The sequence below is a fragment of the Monodon monoceros genome, unplaced genomic scaffold (genome assembly GCF_005190385.1).
Source record: "Monodon monoceros isolate NGI ecotype Baffin Bay Population unplaced genomic scaffold, NGI_Narwhal_1 Super_Scaffold_18, whole genome shotgun sequence".
Lineage (NCBI taxonomy): Eukaryota > Metazoa > Chordata > Mammalia > Artiodactyla > Monodontidae > Monodon > Monodon monoceros.
Window position 1 is genome coordinate 31,987,647 of NW_021703774.1, and position 18,286 is coordinate 32,005,932.

The 18,286-nt window shown below is 37.0% G+C and overlaps 1 protein-coding gene across 6 annotated transcripts in view; it reads left to right on the plus strand.

Annotated features, from left to right (window-relative positions):
- The window catches only part of MDM4 (MDM4 regulator of p53), a 34,657-nt gene extending 18,288 nt beyond the window's left edge, over positions 1-16,369 (plus strand). For 3 of the 6 annotated variants that reach the window (XM_029227572.1, XM_029227573.1, XM_029227574.1), the window contains exons 4-11: positions 1,401-1,534; positions 2,546-2,601; positions 6,213-6,280; positions 6,968-7,067; positions 9,983-10,143; positions 11,434-11,583; positions 13,289-13,369; positions 15,333-16,369. In XM_029227572.1, the coding sequence (XP_029083405.1) occupies positions 1,401-1,534; positions 2,546-2,601; positions 6,213-6,280; positions 6,968-7,067; positions 9,983-10,143; positions 11,434-11,583; positions 13,289-13,369; positions 15,333-15,905 (1,323 nt within the window). In that variant the 3' untranslated portion in view covers positions 15,906-16,369. Of the gene's footprint in view, positions 1-1,400; positions 1,535-2,545; positions 2,602-6,212; positions 6,281-6,967; positions 7,068-9,982; positions 10,145-11,433; positions 11,584-13,288; positions 13,370-15,332 lie in introns of those variants that run through there. The other 3 variants (XR_003794322.1, XM_029227575.1, XM_029227576.1) reach the window with 3 other exon arrangements.
- The last annotated feature ends 1,917 nt before the right edge of the window (positions 16,370-18,286 follow it).

Genomic DNA, 18,286 nt, shown 5'->3' on the forward strand with positions numbered 1-18,286 from the left:
AAGTTGTTATAATGCATTATGCTGTCTTCTTCAGTAGCATGGCAGAGTTTGCCTGAATTAAGACAGAGTTAATTACATATGTTTTATGGGGGAAATGTTGGACGGAGTCAGTTTACACAGTAAGCTCTTTATTATGAATCTTGACACTACTTGGTGCATAAAGAGGAATTTCCTAGTTTTTTATTTCTATATATTGGTTATCAGTATGTGCATTGAGGCAATATGGTATAATGAGAATAGTAGCATATAGAAATTCAGAGTAGTGTTTTTGAAGATCTTGTTTTGTATACTTGTAGTGGATTTATTTTTTTCTGGAAGTTGGACAGACATAAATATAAAACTTCCAGGACATCCCCGGTGGTCCAGTGGTTAAGACTCCACGCTCTCAATGCAGGGGGCACAGGTTCAATCCCGGTTGAGGAACTAAGATCCCGCATGCCGCATGGCATGGCCAAAAACAAACAAGCAAACAAACCTTCCTCCTGTTTCTTATAGTAGGTGTTCTTTCTCATCTTATTTTTCTCTAGATATTTGATTAGATATGAGAGCTCCGTTAATATTGGGACATGTTGCCTGGGATGGATGGGAGCCTAAGAGCATCATTGCTTCAATATAATGGAAACAGTATTAGGAAAATTTTTGTGCAAATATCTTATAATTCTTGGGAAGTCAGGGCCTAAAGATAGAGATAGCTACTTTGGTCTGTTTGTGATCTGTGATAAAATTATTACTATCATTAAATGAACTTAACTATTAAGCAATTAAAAAAAAATCTATCACCTGGAGGAAAATCTATCACATGAGGAAAATTGGATAACTTAAAAATTTTGAATCAAGAACTTGTGTGTGTTCCCTCCCATTTTGTGAACTCTGTGAAAAAGGTCAGGTAGACTAAATTTTTATTTGGTAAACACTTAAATTCTGTTTTATGCACTTATAGTGCTAATGGCTTATTACCATTGTACTTCATTTGCCAAAAAGACTTAAGTGAACTTACATCAAAGCCTATAGTAATGTGCCCCTGGACTTGGAAAATATTTTTATGATCCAGGCAAATTTAAAGTTTATTACTTCTAGTAATAGAACAGACCCCTTTACTTGGACTGGTGAGAACATTAAGGGGATACTAAGTAAATTCACCACTTTTTCTCATTATCAGACTGGTACATTTTTATTCTAAAAAGTAAGGGTCTGATAGTGTCCAGAATGATAATAAGTAGATGAACCGAGTAATTGGGGGCAACTGCCCTTTTGTAGGACCCCTTACACAAGCACTGACAGTCATGTTCATTATATGTTACCTCTTTCTCTAGCGAACTAACTTACCTTATCTCCTCATTTAATTTGTGTTTTGGGCAGCAGCTGGACAGATCTCTTCATAGTATGTTATTCCCATGTAGGTCATGCACTATCTAGGCCAGTATATAATGGTGAAGCAGCTTTATGATCAGCAGGAGCAGCATATGGTATATTGTGGTGGAGATCTTTTGGGAGAGCTACTAGGTCGTCAGAGCTTCTCTGTGAAAGATCCAAGGTAAAAAGAGTGAGGGTTTGTTTATCTTTTCGGGGTGCTTATACCTAACCACCTAATCTCCATAGGTTATTAATGGTTATTTAATCTTTTAGTCCACAAAATATTTGTTGGGCCTACATATATCAGGTGATTGCGAGGCACTGAGAACATAGTAGTGAGCAGCACAGTGTCTAATTTTATGGAGCTTAAAGAGTAGACACTCTTCCCCATCTTAATCGAATTATCACATCAATACATGGTAAAATTATATTATGATAAGTGTTACATAAAAGAGGTACATGAGGCTGTGTTGGAGGATGGGATTTAGGGTCTTAGGGGTGGAAGAAAGGTTCCTTGAGGAAGTGATATTTGAGTTGAGAGCTGAAGGATAATTAGTTAGAGGGAGCTGGTTGAAGGAGAGCTTCTGGCAGATTAAACATCATGTGTAAAGGCCTAGGTAGGAGGGAGATTGATGTGGCGAGATTAGAATTTTGTGAAACAGTTGTTATAGAGAGGAAGAGTGAGCTGATGAGAGAAATGTAGAATTGCTGGGCAGTTTGAGGTTAACGATGGGCTTCATAAGAATCATATTAGAGGTATTCTTACCTGTTGCATGGCATTCTCCAGCTGCACAGGGTATATGGTTATTAACTTACACAGTCAAAAGCTAATTAGTAGTTGAGAAGTCATTGTTCTCATTCTCTCTATAGTTTTGTGATGACTGTTTCTTCTAAGACTCCCACCTCCATTTCCCAATAAAATGTAAAACTTAGTTCTTAGAAGGAAGTAGTCTTGAAGGAAATCTCCCCACTTGGGTTACTGTTAGCTTATGAAATAAAACGTAAATTAGTTTTTTTAAATGGTTGCAGAGTAACACAAGGGCTTGGGTATTAACATGTTGATGCTTAAATAATTTAATAAAATCTATTCTGGGGAAAAAATTCTGCCTCTTCATATGTTATAGAGAATGTTGGGAGATGCCATGTTAATGGAAAACCATGGGATTAATTTTTAATTTTATCTCTTTGACAGCCCTCTCTATGATATGCTAAGAAAGAATCTTGTCACTTTATCTACTGCTACTACAGGTATGTCTCATTATATTTCTTCAGTCTTTATCACAATTTTGAGTTCAGTGGGGCAAATCATGGGAGAACAAGGGGGATCAAGATGGAAATTGAATGCTGTCTTGGCATGACTGGGAGGGATACCTGTCACACAGAATGTTACTACTGTGTTATTTGACTTTTCATTGTGAAAATTTTCAAATATAGTGAAAATAGAGATTAGTATAATTAATGCCCACCTCTTAGATGTAGTAATTGTTAATGTTTTGCCATATTTGCTTCATCTACACAGGCTTTTAAAAAATCTCTAACAGATAAGGACATTTTTCCTTCAAACACAACTACAATGCCATTATTACACCCAACAAAATTAATCATAATAAACAAAATAAACAGTAACTCCATAATACTATCCAATAGCCAGTTCATGCATGGTTAACCCGTTATTTCAGAAATGTCTTTTTACATTTGGCTTATTCAAATCAGGATCCAAACAAAGTCCACACTTTGCCTTTGGCTGATATGTCTGTTAAGTATTTTTAATCTATAAAACTTAACCCTCCTTTTGTTATGTTATTTGTTTGTTGAAGAAATAGATGATTTGTCTTGTAGAATTTCCCACATTCTAGTTTGCAGATTGTATCCTTGTGATGTTGTTTAACATGTTTCTCTGTCTCTTCTATTTTTGGTAAACAAATAGTGCTTGGATAGATTCAAGGTTAAATGTTTTGTTGAGAATGTTTCATAGGTGGTGCTTTATATATCTGTTGCATCACATCAGAGCCCTGTAAGGTCTACCTGTCCCTCTTTCAGTGATGTTAAGATTCTGTGGGCTTATGTGGTGTCACCCTGATCCATCTTATAAAGATCCCCCCAAGAACTTTTCACCTAAAGGTTTTAGCTTTCTGTTATTTGAATGCCAATTTGTCTAACCTTTTGCTTGATTTTATATCTTTCAAATACTGCCCTTTGAGTTTAGTTTATTAGTTATGTGCAGGAAACTGGCTGCTTTGGGGTCTGAAGTATGGTGTGTTAGAGATAAGTGAATAAACTGGACACAACTAAAATGTAACACTCTCACTCATTTCCAAATAGTGAAACTTTCTTCTTTCTCCATTCCTACATGAAGCCATTTTGTGAGTTTCAAATTAGATTTTAGGTAAGGTTGTCCTTTGAAGAAAGCCCAAGTTTGTAATCCCTTTAGATAGGTTATTTTTCAATAGTTTAGTGAAACAAATAGTTTGAAAAAAATCCATTCCTAATAAAGATTTACTCTTTAAAGTGAGAGCAAAGAGACTTTGCTCTCATATTGAAATGTGAGTTTGAACTTACAGTGAATTTTGAAGCCTCTTGGTTTCACTGAGCCATTTGCCCACTTCACTCAGCTGTAAATTTCTGTTTGAGAGGGAAGGGCTTGCAAATGATACAGCATTTTTTTGAAATTCAGTCACTTGTGAAATAGTATGGTTTTCCAGGGATAGTCACTACAGGCTTGAAATACACAGATAATTTTATATTTGCTTATCTATTCTTTCACTAAAATTTGCTTTCTGATTGATGTGTTCTCTGAATATCTAGAGTGGGTATAATTTTCACTTTTTTTCTCTCTCATTTTCTTTCTTGCACTTCCTCAGCAGAATTTAACATGCCATATATTAAAGTGAACATTTCTGTAGCAAACATTTCAATTTATCCTCATAACAACCCTGTGAGGAAGGTCTGGAGATGAAGAAACTGAGGGCTTTTTTTTTTTTTTTTTTAATAGAATGAGTAACTTGTCCAAGATGAGATGCCACTGATAAGGGATAGAGGAGATATTTGTGACTGTCCAGTCCTTGCTCTTTCCTTTGTGCCACACATTGATGTCTCTTTAACCCTTGCTAGTAACAGAATTTGCCTCAATTAATTTTTTTAACACATTTAAAAAATCTGAACATTAAATCTTTGAAACATTTTCTTTGTTCTTTATCACTTTGAAATAATTTCACTTACAAAAATGTTATGAAGATATTAAAAAGATTTGCATATACTCTTTACCCAGATTCCCCAAATGGTAACATCTTACATAACCGTAGTGCAGTGATCAAAACCAGGAAATTGTCCCAAAGTAATTTTGAGTGGTTGTCTGTTCTGGACTTGAACTTGCATTAGTACTTGTGGTTGGCCATCTGCTGATCTTCATAAATTGGGTTGCATGTGTTTTATTTGAAAGGCAAATGAGAAAAGCACCTTCCATATCAACTATCTTATACCTTTGCAAATGAGATAAACCTTTTATTTTGACGATTGAAGAAATGAAGGTGGTTCTTTATAAATCATTTCTCCAAATTTCCACATGTATTTTAATAAAATGAAATATATATGACAAATTTTGTATCTATTTTAAAATTTCCTTGAACATTATAGTTTTCTCCGATAATTTCTTTTTGCTTCAAATAGTTTTAACCTAAGGTAGTATATAGAACTAGAAATGACAGTAATCAAATTACTTTATTAAAGAAATGCTTCACTGCATTGTATATTAATTGATCTTGAAAGATTGCTGTGGTCAGAAAATGCTGGCTCTTGAAAGAAACTCTCAGTATCTCCATTTTATCTATAAAAATACTTCTAGAAATAATGCTGTTTATAATTACAGTTTTGAAAGTGTTTGCTTTGTGCCAAACAGCTCAATTGTCAGACCAGTTGTAGGATCTGTATTCTTTCTCTGGCAGTCTTTATTGGATGAGGATGGCATTTTCCATAAGTGTCTTATTTCTGGACCTGATAGTAGCTGATGAACCCAATCCATGATAGACTTAACTTGGGTGCATATAGTTACAAATAGCCTCATGTAATGAGTGATCCAGGTTATTAAATTTTCTGCATCTTTTTTTTCCTGTAGCTAAGTTTTCCTCTTCTTTTCTGCTTGAAAAATTTTCAAGGCCTTGAAATACATTTTTCTCTATCTAAGAAATTCTCTCAGGTTATTCTTTCCTTTGCTTCTTTTTATTGGCCTTGAGAAAAACTTTATCTACTTCTTCCTTCTTAGGAAATGTTTATAGAAACTGGGAAAAATAAGACTGGTTGATTAAAAAAACTAATCTATATTCAGGGGATGGGAATTTAAACTGTGAAATCATCGTTGACACTTAGAATGCATGAGGATGCTATTGTGTCATAAAGCAAGTGGGAAAAATCCCAGATTTTTAGATTTCATAATACTGTATAGCTTTAACACTTGAAAATAAAAATTAAATTAAAAAGCCAAATTTTTTTTCTTATTGTTAACAAGTTAGGCAAATTTGGAAACACACCTATAGGAATAGATGATAAAATACTCTCCATTATTCCGTGCTTGGAATCACTTTCTGTATTGAATTTGAAAGTGTGCTATGGAAGAACATTTTTTAGTCATTTTTGATTTTTCTTCAGATTATATTTTGGTAATATATTTTGAAAATAGCTTCTCTTGATCTATGCCATTTTTATTAGTTTTCATTTTTCCTTTCCTTTTGGATGAAAGCCTTGGCCGGTCAGAATCATCTTTAGGGACCAAACCTGGCTCCAGGGTTGTTTGCTGAGGTCCTTTTGGTGTGGAAAGAATGGTTATTACCAGGGAAGGTTTTCCTTTTGTTTTACTTGCTATCCAGATGCTGCTCAGACTCTCGCTCTCGCACAGGATCACAGTATGGATATTCCAAGTCAAGACCAACTGAAGGTAAAATCACCACACGGTGACTTCTTTTGTTGTACAGAGTGGCCCCTTCTCTGTACCTATGATCTTGGACTCCCAAGACCTTTCCCTGAATGCGGTAAGAATTTAACAAGAAAGGTTCTTGGGAGTTCACAGACTAGGGACAGAGTGAACCTTCTCTGTTCTGCCCATAACAGAGTTCCAGTCTCTGAATCTTTCCTTGGGATGTAGCACTTCTGATCTTCAGTTCTTCCAGTTGCATTTTCTTAGGGTTTGTATGTGCCTGTGTGTGTGATGATGTAGGTATGTAGGTGTCTGAGGAAATTGCTTTATTAAATTTTAACAGGCTTGTTGCAATTAAGTTCAGGTCAGGCCATTTCTTAAAGCTTCCCCAAACCTGGGAAAACTTTATGATCATCTTGGTATACGTTCTTTTTTTCTGAATTATGCCTAATTTTGTGTAGGCTAGAGGCTTTATATTGATAACCTGTTTTTAACAGTAGATTTTGGCCTTTTGTGCAGATTTTTTTCCCCACAGTGGGTTGAGGAGAGGTTGCCTTTATTTGATGACTGTTGTGAACTCCAGAGTTTTCCTTTCTTGTGCGTAACCCATTGTGTCGCACACTAACTGGTGAGCCAGAATGGAACTGCTACATCCCCTGGTCACAGTCATTTCTACTGCACTGAGAGACACCTTTCCCTTCTTTTCAGCAAAGTGTAGAGGAAAGTTCCAATTCCAGGAAAAGAACTGAAGAAGGCAATATTCCCGCACTGCCTACCTCACAGCGTAAATGCAGAAATTCTAGAGAAGGTAAGTTTTGGATTAAGGCTATGTAGACCTTTCTTTTTTTCTCTCTGTTTCTCTCTCTCTCTCTTATTTTTTGGTGGTGACTTTCATTTTTTATTAATGTTTATTTATTTATTTATTGGGTCTTAGTTGCAGCACGTGGGATCTTTCATTGCGGCGTGTGGGCTCTTTGTTGCAGTGCGCAGGCTTCTCTCTAGTTGTGGTGCACAGGCTTATTAGTTGTGGCATGCAGGCTCTAGTTGTGGTGCACGAGCTCCAGAGTGCGCAGGTTCAGTAGTTGTGGCGCGCAGGCTCCAGAGCGCGTGGGCTCTGTAGTTGTGGCACGTGGGCTCAGTAGTTGCGGTGCACGGGCTTGGTTGCCCTGTGGCATTTGGGATCTTAGTTCCCCCACCAGGGGTCGAACTGGCATTCCCTGCATTGCAAGGCAGATGCTTTTTTTTTTCTTTTTTTTTTTTTGCAGTACACGGGCCTCTCACTGCTGCGGCCTCTCCCGCTGCGGAGCACAGGCTCCGGACGCGCGGGCTCAGTGGCCATGGCTCACGGGCCCAGCCGCTCCGCGGCATGTGGGATCTTCCTGGACCGGGGCACGAACCCGTGTCCCCTGCATCGGCAGGCGGACTCTCAACCTCTGCGCCACCAGGGAACCCCTGCAAGGCAGATTCTTAACCACTGGACCACCAGGGAAGTCCCAGTGGTGACTTAGAAATAGTATCTATCCATATTAAGCACTAGCAGTAATTAAGACCGTTACAGAGAACTCAAAAAATAGTAATGCTGTCTCTTTGTATGTCAAGTAGTGGGGGCATATGTCATACTTATTTTTCATTCTTTTCCGAAAACCTTTTTTTTTTTTTTTACCCTAGTCACCACTGTTAACTTTGAAGAAGGTGGTAGTTCTTTTTTAGCAACATGTGATGACTGGATGGAGCAAGACCCTTCCTTTAGCTAGCATGCTAACAGAATATAGCCGCACATTTATCAGTTTGCCACCTGGTAACTCAGCTGCCTTGGCCTTTTAAATCTTGGCATCCCTGTTATACATTTGATCTGGTTAGAATTTTTATTTTTATTTGTCTGCTTGAGGCAAAGGCTAATTTTCATAGATTTTTTTGAAGTTTGCAAAGATGGTAAAATATACTTAATATCTCACAGCCAAGAATGAGACATAAGAAGCCTAGTACCTCCTTTGCCCTTGGATGGTAGTCATTAGATCTTTGCCATTCATATTAGATATAGTATGGTCAGGTTAAGTGAGTTGATCAACATTTTGGAAGTTTTCCCCAAACCCTACTTCATAAAGCATTTCCTAAAAATTTTCCTGCAAAGATAATGTAAAATCATAAATTCCTCAAAGATATTTTATGGCACGATGGTTTCTAGTATAGGTACCTGGCTCACACTTGCAAAATTGGCAGGTTAGACCTCTAGTAACATCCCAGAAAATTATGCTGCTGAAATTATTTTAAATGATTAAATTAAAATTTAATCTGTTTATCATGCTGGATTGTCTTCTTCAAATTGCATTTGAATATAAACTGAATTTTGGACTATCTAGTTATGTTGGAGCTTATTCCAGTCTGCATGGTATTAAATGTGTAATTTTGTTTCTTTAAATACAGGTGCTGGCTTATTTTCTACTCAAAAGGCTGTTCAGAATATAAGAACAGCCAATTCAAGAGACTTTATGAAGTTTGTGATGTAAATTTTGAGAAGAAATAGCTTAGTATTTTCAGGGAGGTGTACATGTAGAAAGGACAGAATTTTTATATGTGGAAAGAATGGCCTCTTTTCATTCCCTTCCCAAGAAGTTATAGAGCTTGAATAGTTGAAGATAACTTTAATGTGGCACCCTCTCAGGAACTAGGTTTCTCATAATTTCAGCAATGAGTAAGTAAAAGATAGTTGAAGTTTCCGTGAGCACAAGTATGCCTTTTAATAGGCAAGAACAACATAATTTGTAAGTAGAGAGGGTACCTTTTGTTTTGTCAGGGATCCATTTATTGCAGACATTTTTTCAACCGTATGTGTCTTAGCACATTTAAATACCTTGGTTGCCATTGGCATGCCTAGGGCATTGGGAAGAGGTAGAGGAGAGTAAGAAAGTAGGAAAAGAGTAAAGCACAACGAAAAAGATTGGACATGGGAAAGAAGGAAAAGAATTTCATGTGGTAGCAACAAACTTATGTTTGTAACTCCCTTGAATATCATCTAGATGTATAACACGAGATCTTTTATTGAGAACATGTGGGCCCTTAATATGTTTTGGATTTGCAATATTTCTAGATTTTAGATATCTTAACTCCAAAAGAGCCTATTGATCCAGAAGGGACATATGTATGTATTTATTTGGACAGCCTAGAGTTCAGTGTTTCATAGTGGTTACCTATTGAAACATATGAATTGTTGAGAAATGTCCGAAAATATGTGGTACCAGTGAGACTGCCTTGGCAACCTTGTGATTGCCCATTATGGTCTGTACCACCTTGTTTCTGTCCCAAGGGTTGGGCCACTATGCCATCATCATTTGCAGTCCACTGAATCAAGCTATTGTCAGGTATCATGTACTGGAGCAAGTCTTTCTTCAGTTATTACAGTGGTAGGGATGTTTAAATTGCCAATAAATGACCATTTAGATATCCTTTTATTGATAGAACAATGTCATTGTTTGGATGCTTTCAGAGTTTATATTCCTTGATGAATGATCTCTAGTGTCATTACTTGCTAATGAAGCCTAAAACGGGGGGAAGGAGATTTGGGCTCTGCCACTGAGACAGGTATTTGACTTCTGATTCTTTCTTACTGGGAAGAGCAATTTCTTTTTACCTCTCTTACACAAGAGATTGTAAGTATTATAAAGACAGTCTTGATTCTTAAGTGTTGTGTACATAGTTACCATCCTTTTCATTTGACTTTTGTAGATGAAGACTTGGTAGCAAATTTAACCCAAGATGAGACGTCAAGACTGGACCTCGGGTTTGAGGAGTGGGATGTAGCTGGCTTGCCTTGGTGGTTTTTAGGAAACTTGAGAAATAACTATACACCTAGAAGTAATGGCTCAACTGATTTACAGACAAATCAGGTGAATTTCACATCTGAAGAGGAACTTTTTTTTTCTTTTGAAAGAGTAACATTCTTGGTTACTCTTGAACCATACATTACATCCTCTACGAATTCCCATTCAGTGCTATGACTTTTAAGTACCATCTCTATGCACGTGTTGCCCAAATCTGTATCTTCAGTGCTGACCTCTCTCCTCAGTGCCCAGCTTCCATATCCAGCTGCCTGCTCAACACTTAGATGATCTGACATTTAACATGTTCAAAACAGAACTCTTGATTTTTTTTTTTTAAACTAACACTCCTATTCAGCGTTTCCTTTTTCATAAGTCTGCCTTCCACCCAGTTATTCCAGCCAAGTATCAAGGGATATCATTGATTTCTTTCTTTCTCATATACCACATTCAGGCTATCAACGCTTTTTCTAAAACATACCTGAAATCTAGCTATCCGCTTTTTATTACTTTCACTGTTACAGCCTAATTCAGGCTATCACCATTCTGCTCTTTTATATTCTCCATTGTACTTCTCACTTTGTAAAACTATTATTTTATTTTGTTTATGTGTTTGTTGTCTGTTTGACCCCATTGAAATACAGGTCCAGAGCTTTTGTATTATTGACCACTCTATTCTGTTGCCTAGATAGAAGCAATAGGCAGTATCTGACACATAATAGGCAATTAGTGAGTATTTGTTCAGTAAGTGAGTGGACGTATAATAATGGCAAAATAATAAGTTGTCTCTTATGAATATTGTAGAAAAAACACGTCATAAAATGTCCGTTGATGAATGCAGAAAGTTATATTTAAAGTGAAGAATTAAGAAAGAAGTGTTATGTACCAACTGTACCTCAAAAAAAAAAAAAGTTCAGAAAGAAGACAGAAGGTTTGAATTATCATCAGTATTTCTCATATTTCTTTGGTAAACATCATTGACTATTACAGGAAAGAATATGTCACAATTAATAGAAGTTTTCTAGGTCCTCAGAACGGATTGTAGTGGATAGATTCTATTTAGTTGAGCAACTACGAGTTTTTAGCTTTTAAGCACTTTAGTGCTGTTTCTCTGGTGTTAATGCCTGATTTACTGTTAAAATAGAAAATTCCTTGCCAGGTGCTCTTATGTCCACCCATTAGTTTATACGTAGTAGCTGCCAAGTAGATATTTGTTGAATGAATACATATCTGTAGAAGAAAGGCTAGGTGTTCTTTAGAGATGTGTGAGGACATTGAGTTTTGGCTTCATTTACTTGGGTTCAACATCTCTAATAAACCTCTGACTACAAAAACTCATGTTTGTTTTCTTTATATTAGGATATAGGTACTGCCATTGTTTCAGACACCACAGATGACCTGTGGTTTTTGAATGAGTCAGTATCAGAGCAGTTTGGTGTTGGAATAAAAGTTGAAGCTACTGATACTGAACAAACAAGTGAAGAAGTAGGGAAGGTGAGAGACAAAAAGGTATGTTGTGGGAAAATTTCACATTGATTGGATTTACATGCATATAGTATAATCTTTTCAGATCTGGTGACCTGACCTTGTGCTGCTTTGTAGAACAAATGACTCATGTAATCCCCCCCACTTTTTTTTTTTTGCGGTATGCGGGCCTCTCACTGTTGTGGCCTCTCCCGTCGCGGAGCACAGGCTCCAGACGCTCAGGCCCAGCGGCCATGGCTCACGGGCCCAGCCGCTCCGCGGCATGTGGGATCTTCCCGGACTGGGGCACGAACCCGTGTCCCTTGCATCGGCAAGCGGACTCTCAACCACTGCGCCGCCAGGGAAGCTCTAATCCTCCCCCTTTTTTTTAAAATACTTTTCCTATATCCAGTTTCAAGGTTTACATTAAGTTAACCAAGCCTGTCTTAAAAATAGGATAGGCCTTCATGGGTAAAGCTCCTAGTTTGTTAGAAGCAATAAGGTACCCTTTTCCTGCTTGTCTAATCTCCCATTGTGGAGTTTTTTCTTCTGGAGACCTGCTTTGCTAACAAGGCAAAGTTCTAAATGGCCACAAAATCCTGTAGGGCAAAAAAAAATCTTTATTTCTTAGACTTCTCAGTAGTTTCCATACCTGCTTTATACCTAGATGGAACTAAACAGATGAGCTCTTCCTACATATTTTAGAGTTTAAATAGGAGGAAGGAAGAGAGTTAGAATTCATAGTACACATGGTGTAAGCACACCAAGATGAAGAGTCATATAGGCACATGCTCAAGTCTCAAAAAGCATTGGGCAGCAGGTCCAGTGCTGACTTGGATGAGAGTCACAGTAAATATCCATTGAATAAATACTGCAAAAACCAGACCTAAATTGGGTCATTCTTTTAATTTAAAGGCTTTTCATAGTAATTTGGGTCCCTGAAGGGTATTCTGATATGTTTGTGGGAGGCAGGTAGATGCTTGGTCTTTGTTGAGCTAGTTATTTTTTGGTAGCATTAGGAGGGAGTACAAGTTATTAGAATGAAGACAGAGGTGACATTGGAAACTTCTATAGAGAGAGAGATGGGACTTAAAATACTTGAACTTCTGTGAGAAAGTTGCTATACAGTGGTTCATAATTGTATCATAATTGGTTTCATTCCATTCATTGGATCACAAAACTGGGATTTTAATTTTTAGAATTTTAAATTTCAGAATTTAAAAGACGCTTCCCACATTTCTTGACTTTTTTTCCTGGTCCATGGGCATGTTTTTATAGGACAGTCAAGAGTATCACATAACTAGTTTTACTTTTGAATATGAAAAGTAAAATGTACTTTGTTTTCATTCTTCACATCTAATTTTCTCATTTTATATGGTGCTTTTTACTTCCATTTTCTCATGTAATCCTGTTTTATTCTTGTGAATGCCTACATAGATTCTCAAGATAAAAAATTTCCCCATTTAATAATTTATACTCTGATATTGTTTATTTAAATGCATAAATTTGGGAACCCTCTCTCTTCTGAATGCCAAAGATATTTGGTAACCCCTCTGGGTACTTTATTCTACTGAAATGTCAACTAGGTATGTACGGAATCATGTCTCATATATAAGCAGTTTCCTTTTTAAGTGCTAGTGTTGGGAGAAGAATGTGAGTTTTAAACTGAAGCTCTTCTGTCTTTTTTGCTCTCAGGTAATGGCATCTAAAATAGGTAAACCTTGCTAATAAGATGTCTTTGCTTTCTCAGGTGATTGAAGTGGGAAAAAATGATGACCTTGAGGACTCTAAGTCCATAAGTGATGATACTGATATAGAAGTTACCTCTGAGGTATGAGTTTCTAGTAAAAGAGCTGTTTTACACCACCCACGTCTTCAGATGTTAATGTTCCAGCAGTTCGCTTGTGTTGAAGAATGCCATATCCCCCATTTCTATCTACCTTTCCTAGGTAGAGGTATTGGTTTCTTTACATCTTGTTAGATTTTTATTGGAATTTGAGAAGAGAAGGGGATGAGTTGATCTAATCCTCTCCCTGCCTTGAAAAGGGATGACTTAAATGCCTCTCTGTGTGCCTTTCTCCCTGCTTTCAAAACTCTTTGGACGTTATGCAGTGGATACACAGTTATTCAAAATAGTCCTGTACTGCTTTTCCCACTAAACGCCTCTCTGTAATCCCAAAGATAGGCCTATAAGCTATCTAAAATTCTTGGTCAAGTATAATACTTTCAGTGCTTTCTTAAATAGGAACAAATGGAAAATGGCTTAACTTCTACACAGGTTTATATTAATGGGGGGCTGATAAATGAATATTGAGTATTAGGCTGTTAGATAACAGGTGTGGATTTGTCACCAATTGGCAGCTCAGGTTTAGATTCAAATGTATACCTTGCTTTTCTCTTTTCATGCTAGTTCCCCATTTCCCTTTTAGTACTTCCTCAGCTAACTCACTGTGGGAAGAAGGGTGGTGGGGGAAGGATAAGGAGGGGATTTTACATTTTGCTGTGTAAGGATATAAAAATTTTAGGTTGTCTCTAGTGTTGATCCTTCCCCCTAGCTCACACCCCACCACTGCTAACCATTATGGTAATTCATTGCAAATTGTTTGTGCATAGCTAAGTAATAAGGTGAGATATATTGGTCCATTAAGTGTTCTTGACCATAATACAAGTAGCAGAGATAAGTGTTTCCATCTTCATCAGACTTTTGAGGCTACTTGGGCCCAGAAAACCTATTAAGCAAATAGACTATATTTCATCAATTCAGAGATGCCATGGAATTTAATAAGCCCTATTATTTTATGTACTACTAAAAAAGAAAAGTGATGCCAATTAGACTGTGACAAACCATCAATTATGAATTCCAGATCTTTGAAGTTCCTTTGGGTATTTGTATAGCATTTCAGATGAAATCTGAGGATCTTAAACTGGCAAGAATGTTCTGAGGCTCTCTGGAGAACATCCCAGTTTAACAAATGGTTGTGTCCCTGCCTCTCAGTATAGGCAGTTGAGTTATGACTTCTAAACTTGAAGTGCTTGGCCTTCGTTCTGAAAGTAATCAAGTCAGCATGTGTCAAGTCATGGATCCTGTCAAAGCCAGGCAATTATCCACATTAAATACTCTTGACTTGTTCCAGGTAGCTACCTTTGAATTAAGAAAGGCATTTGAAATTCATTGAGCTCTGGTATCTCCTAATTTGAACATGGAGAAGTAGGAAAAAAATTACTTGGCATTCAAGGACAAGAACATTCATTTTTCAGAGAACGTGATTTAGGCACACAATTAGCTACCTATGATCCTGAGAGCAGTGAGAGAGCATGAGTAAATGTAGTAGTTTTCAAATTTCATTTTAATTTCCTTTTTGACAAATTTTATAACATTTCTTAATTAGTAGGAAAGAAAGAGTATTATCTTCATTCTTTAGCCTCTTGCTCAATAAAAGGGTAAGTTATACAAAGAAAAATGACCTAAAAAGAAGGCAGTGGGGAAAAGCAAACAATGTAAATTCTACCCAGACTAAATAGAAAGCTAAAACGATTTAACTTTTTTTAAAAGATTAGCTACATCAAATGTTGGCTTGAAATGGCAATTATGTCACTATCATTGTAAAACTTCTCAAGACTTATTTACACGTAGCCATAGACTTTGTTCAAGTTCTTAGCTAGACCACTGGTGTGGAATGTCTGGATTCTTACTAGCTTAGTGTGAGATGATGAGAATTTGGCCTGCTTTCCCTTTTCCTCAGCATCATGTTCTCCACTGAGTGGGTATTAATTGGCTGCACTTGTCTTTGTAGGATGAGTGGCAGTGTACTGAGTGCAAGAAATTTAACTCTCCAAGCAAGAGGTACTGTTTTCGTTGCTGGGCCTTGAGGAAGGATTGGTATTCAGATTGTTCTAAGTTAACCCATTCTCTCTCCACGTCTGATATCACTGCCATACCTGAAAAGCAAGAAAGTGAAGGAATTGATGTTCCTGACTGCAGAAGAACCATATCAGCTCCAGTTGTTAGACCTAAAGATATATATGTAAAGGAAGAAAACTCCAAACTTTTTGGTCCCTGCAACTCAGTGGAATTCTTGGATTTGGCTCACAGTTCTGAAAGCCAAGAGACCATATCAAGCATGGGAGAAAAATCAGATAACCTTTATGAACAGAGAACAGGTACAGAAAACATGGAGGATTGCCAGAATCTCTTGAAGCCATGTAGTCTATGTGAGAAAAGACCACGAGACGGGAACATAATTCATGGGAGGACAGGCCATCTTGTCACTTGTTTTCATTGTGCCAGAAGATTAAAGAAGGCTGGGGCTTCATGTCCTATTTGCAAGAAGGAGATTCAGTTGGTTATTAAGGTTTTTATAGCATAGTTGAATCAATGAGTTGCAGACAAATATTAACAGGGCCTGGTCATATATCAAAATGTCAGTATTGAGCATCTCTACTCAGTGTGACCCATTTCATACTTTCATTTATTCATGGAAACATTTGTGCTGTAGGACATATTTTTGCTTCTAAACTTATATGGAATTTGATAATAAGTTCTTTCGAACTAGATTATCAATTTGGAGACACCATTAACATTAAAAGAGAAGTTAATCACTTCATTCTGTCTTCAAAGATGAGGATCTGGCACTTCCCTGGTGGTCCAATGGTTAAGACTCTGAGCTCCCAATGCAGGGGGCCTGGTTTGATCCCTGGTGGGAGAACTAGATCCTGCATGCCACAGCGAAGATTCCCACCTGGTGCAGCCAAATAAATAAGTAAATATTTAAAAAAAGGAAAAAAAAAGAAAGTTATTTAAAAAAAAAAAAGAAGATGAAGATCTGGGAGGGAGCAACTACCAGTACAAATAGAAATACATTCATTCTTTCATTTATCAAATTACTTGAAGATTAATCATTTCTTTAGTTAATTTTATTCCTTACTCTTCTGTTAGGGAATGTTCTTAGGCCTCAAAATCCAAGATGGCTATTAGAAAAATATTAAAGCTAACAATGAAAAAAACATAAGTAATTTATGTATAAAGTAGATCACTTTATGTTGCATTGTTCAGAGGAACCAATATTTTTGTAAAGTGTCTAGAACAGTGGTAGCAAACATTTTTTGCTCATGTACCTCAAGAAGAATTTTGAAAAAGTATATATGATATTTTGCGTGCTTTAAAAATTGAGGTATAATTAGCAAACAAAGTGTTCCCTTCTAATAGGATGTTTCTGTCACATCAGAATGTTCTCTTGTGCCACTTTCCAGGCAGTTCCTCCACCATTTCATGGCTCTCACCTTCGATTAGTTTTCCTTTTGCACATGTTTAATTCGACTTCTAAATTTTTAAAATTTAAGTACTTACAGAGGATGTATCATCCAGTATATTGTAGATGTCCTTTAAAGATATTTTTGCCCAAACCTTGGATCTGTAGATTTAGCTGATTGAATTTATAGAAAAAGTCGGGTCATATAAACTGGCAAAGCCTATTCTCATTATAAAACTAATCAGCCAAATCAGATTTCATTTTCAGTCAAAGTGTTTGACTTTATTTAATTCAGTTAAATGTATTATATACATCTATGGCACAACCTCTTCTCAACGACAGTTCTAAAAAAGATAAGGCACACGGTTTTTAACCAAAGCTCTCTTTGCTTTACTCTTTCCTCCTGTCTCTTGGGAGTCTGCTAGGGGTTTTTTGTCTTTGATGCCTCTGAGGTTTTTTACATTCTGAGGCAGTGCCCCATAGTAAGATTTTAGATGGGTGAGAGGCAGCCTTTCTTCTGAAAATAGTATAGCAGTTGTGAAAAGGAAAGTAATTAAAGAGAAATGATAGCTCTGAAGAGGCCTTATCTGATCACGTAAATCTTAGGAGAATACATATGGAAATTGAAGATCTTTAAGTTGTTTTCTTTACAGATATTCTTGTCTGCTTTCCCTGTGGAAAAAATCTTGGTGTATGCCTGGGTACCAGTATGAATGTAGTCATTTTGAAAACCAAGGCCCTAGAATTACCAATTTTAAGGCTCATAAGAATCACCTGTGTTGCTTGTTATACGCCCATCTCAACCCCCGGCCCCAAACACACACACGTGCATACACTCACAGGAGTGCGTGCACACGCAGACTCTTTGATCCCTGAGGTCTGGGCCAGGGATTTCCATTTGAACAAGTGTTTCTGGAAGCTGACGCAAGTTCACAAACCACACTTTTGGAAGCCCTGCCGTGCCTTAGAAGGAAGGGTGTTTTAAGGTGCAGGAAGTAGAACAAGAGCCCTTTGTTTAGCATTATATTTAATTTCTAGAGAAGTTTTGTTAAACTCATAGAACTTTAAAATTAGAATGCACTCATCTACTCAACCCCTTTTATTTTGCACATGAGGCTGAAAGGATAAATGACTTCTGAAAGTCACAGCTAGTGATAGAGCAATTACTAGAATCTAAGTCTCTTGTAGTAAACCTTTAAACCATACTTGCTTCCTTCTCATTATTTGTTAAATGGTGGTGCTTATTGAATTTGGAACAACTAATAACCTTAAAATATTGTTGGAGAATATGAGTTGCAGCCAAAATAGGACTTCAGAGAGAACAGAGACTTTTAACCCTTTCTCCCCAAAGAGAAAAGGCACAGTAAATATCAAGCTCTCTTATGTAATCAGATAAGTTGCTCCTCCCATTGGGAAGACAAGTAAAGATGGCAGAGGAACCTGAACTCTTTTCTCCAGTATTTTTCCTTCTTGGGGAATGAAACTCAGGTCTCTGGCTC